The 5,168-nt window shown below is 45.1% G+C and overlaps 1 protein-coding gene across 1 annotated transcript; it reads right to left on the bottom strand.

The window, feature by feature from the left end:
- Nucleotides 1-273: 273 nt before the first annotated feature.
- LOC136464937 (uncharacterized) lies at nt 274-2,745 on the bottom strand. Its single transcript, XM_066463880.1, has 5 exons — nt 2,708-2,745; nt 1,647-1,755; nt 1,397-1,558; nt 988-1,161; nt 274-404 (listed from the first exon to the last, which is right to left on the bottom strand). The coding sequence occupies exons 1-5, from the start codon at nt 2,743-2,745 to the stop codon at nt 369-371; spliced, it is 519 nt and encodes a 172-aa protein (XP_066319977.1). The 3' UTR covers nt 274-368.
- Nucleotides 2,746-5,168: the final 2,423 nt, after the last annotated feature.

Below are 5,168 nucleotides of genomic sequence, written 5' to 3'. Positions count from 1 at the left end.
AATGGCTGCGAACGGGCCACAAGAGCCCCGGTGGCCGACGAACTTTCATGTGCACGGCCTGCTTTGCTACTCAAACCCAACGAGAGTAACCGATACCAGTGGGCAAACAGAAACAGTCAGATATCTAACAGACCGAGACGCATAACAGATCAATCAATAGATCATCCGGATTTAGGGAACGAGCAGATCTCAGGCACCAACATTACGGCTAGTAAAGGGTTCAACGAAACCCTTATATACGTTACTCATACAGCTACAAGCCTACAAACCAGCCCGGAAATTTTTACTCTAGCAGCACACAATTCACAAGGATGGGTCACTGGCTTCACGACCGCGATCCTTGGTACTCCTCTGTATATTCACCATCCTCACTTCGTCACCTCAACACCGATCCGCTCGGCGACCTGCATCAAGAAGAGCGCACCAGCAAAAAACAGAGGTCAGGATGGAGTCGGCGCTCATTCCCAAAGAACAAAATAGGTAATAAGGGAGGGACACAGCTCTTGGCATGCTGCGTTGCTGCGTCTGGTCTTATCCAAACCTACAAATCTACAATGCCCACCCCCAAGAACACCAAGAAGCATCCATTCTTGGTTGTACCCACAGTCCAAGGCGCAGGCACAATAGACTAGGAGGCAAACATAACTTGCTAACATCAAGTGGTGGAGACAGGCCACAAAATGTCCGTTCTTTCTAACATAAATTTCATTTTGACGTGTCGATCCGTTCTGGACTGTTCTTTGGCCACAGACAGGCGTGCTGGACCACAAACCATTTCCCCTGTGGCGCATGACAGACCTGCCGTACCTCCAGCAATCAATGCTACCCACACAGCACACGCCAGTGCAGTGCAGCGCAGCGTGCCCACAGTTATCCTTACTGTCACTAGTTCAATACCGATCATGACCATGCTCTGATGATGGAATCTATTAGCTCGCTGTCAAGATAGACCTCTAGAACAAAGGTGTCAAGAATAAATAGAAATACCTCCTTGAAGGAGCGAACATAGCTGCCCCAGAGCCAAGCATCACAGCCTGCATCTCTGGCTCCCCATATATCATTTCTACGACCATCACCAACATGCACAGCTTCTTCAGGCTTCACACCTAAGAGCTCACAAGCCTTCAAAAATATTATTGGATTTGGCTTCTCTGCTGCAACCTGATAGTATAGGTTGGAAACAATCGCATTATGAGATATAAAAAAAAATATCAAACTGAATATCCATCCACCTTTTTTATAGAAAAAAGAAGCACTACATCACTAGCTCACAGTAGCAGTAGGTAATAGTATATAATACAAACATGATAACTTGGAATTGCAAGTACAAGATTTCTGCAACGAAGCCATCTGTTTTTAACATAAGTAGAAGAAATGACAAGACATGTAAACAAACCTCTGCAGAGACTGCAACTGCATCAAACCAGTGGTCACATTTCAAGACCTGCAGAAGTGGTCGTAGACGGGTATCAAAATTGGAGACAACATCAGTTTTAACACCAGCTTTCCTTAAAGCTTTAAATACATTTTCAGCATCAGGATCAACAAACTTCCAGGCCTAGCAAGCATAAAAAGCTTCTCATTAGTCCAACTGAAGTCAGAGACAACAAAGAATGTTCTTCTGCTGACTACATAGTTAATCTAACCTTTTCTTTCATAAAGTACTGATAAAGTTCCTCAAAGTACTGTGCATCTGAACAGCCTGTAGAAGAAGTGACTATGTGCTGCCAAAAGGGTCTCCCATCATCCACATACCTGGTCAATGTTGGTATAGTAACTTAATCTCGAAATGGATCAATGATAATATATAGAAGGCATTCTAGAAGAAAAAAAAAGATACTTGAGAGAAATATCAGGAGTATAAAGTACTACAGCACAACATGGATAGCACAACATGGATGTGCGGTGTGCCTGCTGCCTGGTAGGAGTAATGTGCATCAGCATCGCATCGCTTGCTTTTCGACCTGGGAAAGGGTTTTCGGTTGGTTTTTGGACCACAAGACTGGCCGTTCGTTATCTCAAAATGCTACGTATATTTTATTAATGAATAATGATGATATACTCCGTATATTGCACCTTTATATAGTTTCGTTTTCAGTAAAAGTTTGAAACCGTGCGTCGTGGTTTTAAAATGTTGTGGACATTTTCATGCATGAAATCCTTTATGAGAAGCCGAACATGTGGTTAGAATATAAACTTGAAATTCAAAAGTTGAGTACAGTAGTAACATATTAGACAAAACAAGGAAGTGTTGATAGTCACATGTTACACATGAATTATGATTGGCATTTATCTTGGGTGTGGTTTTCATGACCCATGTAACATGGGCGCGTGCCTTAGCCCTGATTCATTAGGCTCTAAAATTTGCCCCGCCAAAACTAGGGTAAGCCAAAACAAGGGCATGCCAAATTCTGGTGGCCAAAATCTAGGCAAGAAATTTAGTATTGGGTCTGCCCTAGTTTTGGCTGGGCAGATTTTGGAGTCCAACCAAACGACTACCTAAGTTTTGAGGCTGCCCTAGTTTTGGCTCGACAGATTTTGGAGCCCAACCAATCAGGCCCGTTGTTCCTTAGCTTTTCTCCTAACCTGGCTCATTGAAACCAACTTGGACTTGTTTTTTTAGCTTGAAACACTGATCATGCCTCCTAGCAAGCCCCCGATGGCCGTCATGCTCAATTCCGTTCACCTCCTGCTCTCCACCTTCTACCTCGCATCTGGTTCACTGTCCACCGTCTCGAGCTCCATCCTCCACCTCACCGAGCTCCGTCTCCAACCTCGCGTGCGTGTCAATAAAACTTTTTTGAAATGGTTAGAAGGCATTTTGCTCGATTTTTAAAGTTAGAGGATGTATGATTCATGGTAATAGTCTAATAGAGTTGCGCGTGGATGAAAGATCGAGTTTGGAATTTTTCTTTCAGACTAAGCATAAGTAGCAAGTGTGGGCTGCTTAGGGCACCACCGACGCAAGCCAACAAATTTGTTAGCCTCAACTAAAAGCAGTAGTTCATGTAGGTGGGGAGAAGTTGAGGCAAACAGCTTCACGGTGCAAGCTATTTTTTTTTTACCCTACATGCATGTAGCTTGTAGCTTTTCTCTCCTTATCCTTCTCCCTCCGTCCAAAAAAAAAAAGTGACATTTTTTACTTTCAGACATCATGTTTAACCGTTCGTCTTATTTAAAAAAATTTATGAAAATTATATAATAAATAAATTATTATTAAAGTATCTCTAATGATAAAATAAGCCATAACAAAATAGATGATATTTATAAAAAAATTGAATAAGACGAATGCTCAAACAAGATATCTGAAAGTAAAAAATGACGTTTCTTTTTAATGGAGGGAGTAGACCGTAAGCTGGCCAAACGCTCGCTCTACTAGTTGCTTTAACGTGAAGTTGTAGGTGCTTCTGCAGGTAGGCGGACTGCGATGCGAAGCTATCATTCTGTGCGAGATGGACACCAAATGCAGACGTGTCACTCGAGCCTACAAGACACGGTGGAGCGATGGGACTGCCTTAGTCTGGAATTCACTTTTTCTTTGACTCAGGCACTCAGCATACGATTGGGTCTTCTCTCTCCCGTACAAACATTTTTTTCCAGCAGACAAGCGTCAGGCGAATGGTGCTGAGCGCGTTAAGGTTCGTCCGCTGTCGCAGCACCACTGATTCGGTGCGTCAGGTCGCTAACGACATCCTTTCAGTGCCTAGGGCAACCCCAACTAAGCTTTCATCTGGACTCATATCATTCTTTTAGAGGCTCGGGATTTGAAAACATAGCTCTAACCGAAGCCTCGTCCAGCCCCCGATGGACGAGGCACTCTCGTTCCTCTCTCCTAAACCCCAGATGTAGGTGTCCCTCATCCTCTTCCCTACTCCTCATTCCTATCTTGTTACAAGGTTGATAAGTGGGCCCAATAAGTGAGACACATGACAATATAGTGTAAAGTAGAAAAATTTTAGAGGATTGGTTGGAGTGTGCTGAGAAGTAGGGGCTTGAATATGGATGAAGGACTTATTTCATGAGATAGAGGGCTAAAGTTCGAGAAATAGGTTGGAGTTGCCCTTAGCACCCTCTGGGTCCAACTCCAACTCCAATCCAATCCAATCCATCCATCCATCCATTCCTCTAGTGGCACGCCGAAAACCCCGTATAAAACACACACCGCCCTCCCACGGATCAAACCACCCCTCGGAAAGCCCCCAAAAAGCGTCAGGAAAAAAAGGGTGAGCCGCGGCATGGACGGGCACGTCGGCAAGCTCATCGACTCGGTGGGCTCCATCTTCCGCGGCAGCGACATCCTCCCCTGGTGCGACAGCGACATCATCGCCGTAAGCCCCTCCTCCCCACTTCTCCTTTCGCCGAGAAAACTGGGCTCGGCTGGCGGCTGGCGGCTGGCCTCCCAGGGAGGGAGGCCTGCTGACGAGTGCCGCCAATCCGACCCTTTCCTTCTCCGCCTTCTTGCTGCTCCGGTGGCGGCGGCAATTTTGGAGGGGGAATGCGCGCGAGGGGCCCACGAATCAGCACGGGGTTCGCTGAGTCGTTGCTGCGCGGGGGAATTGTGTCACAGGTTCATTCACCAACCCTATGGTCGGTTGAACCAAACGATGAATCACCTTCCATTGCACCGTGGTGCTTCTGCGGCCATTAATCAAACAACCAATTATCCGATCGCATCCTGTTATCCAGTCAAGCCGTGTTGATCACGCGGAGCCTAATCGTAATCGTTGCCACGTGTTCTTATGATCAATTCTTTTTATCAGGGTTTCGAGAGCGAGGTTGCTGAGGCTAAAAATGAAGAACAGAAAAATGAGAGCCTCATGAGGCTCTCCTGGGCGCTTGTTCACTCGAGACAGCCTGAAGATGTCAACCGGGGCATCGGGATGCTTGAAGGTGATATCCATATCCCGTTAATCTCCAACAGCATTAATACCTTGGAGTTTTTCTTTTATAAAAAAATATGGCTTGAGAAAATGTAGGAGCTCTTCACCTGTTCCTTCAAAAAACAGAAAAATATGACTCGAGAAATTTACTGGAATATTTTGCCCCATTTCCTGATTATTTCCACGAAAAGTGATTGAGTTGGACCTCATGTTTTGAGTAGTGATTGAGGTGGACCTCATCTTTTAACTAGCATGCTTAGAAAATTAGAACTTGCCATTATCATTAGC

This window comes from Miscanthus floridulus, chromosome 1, assembly GCF_019320115.1.
Source record: "Miscanthus floridulus cultivar M001 chromosome 1, ASM1932011v1, whole genome shotgun sequence".
Classification (NCBI taxonomy): domain Eukaryota; kingdom Viridiplantae; phylum Streptophyta; class Magnoliopsida; order Poales; family Poaceae; genus Miscanthus; species Miscanthus floridulus.
The sequence above is the reverse complement of the archived record's forward strand: the minus strand, read 5'-3'. Positions and strand labels throughout refer to the sequence as shown.

Coding starts and splice junctions, on each gene's coding strand:
- LOC136464937 (XM_066463880.1), bottom strand. CDS start 2,745: ATGGAGCTCGAGACGGTGGACAGTGAACCAGATGCGAG. Junction 1,559..1,646: donor AGTACTTTATGAAAGAAAAG/GTTAGATTAACT, acceptor TATGCTTGCTAG/GCCTGGAAGTTTGTTGATCC. Junction 405..987: donor ATGTTCGCTCCTTCAAGGAG/GTATTTCTATTT, acceptor TTCTTGATGCAG/GTCGCCGAGCGGATCGGTGT.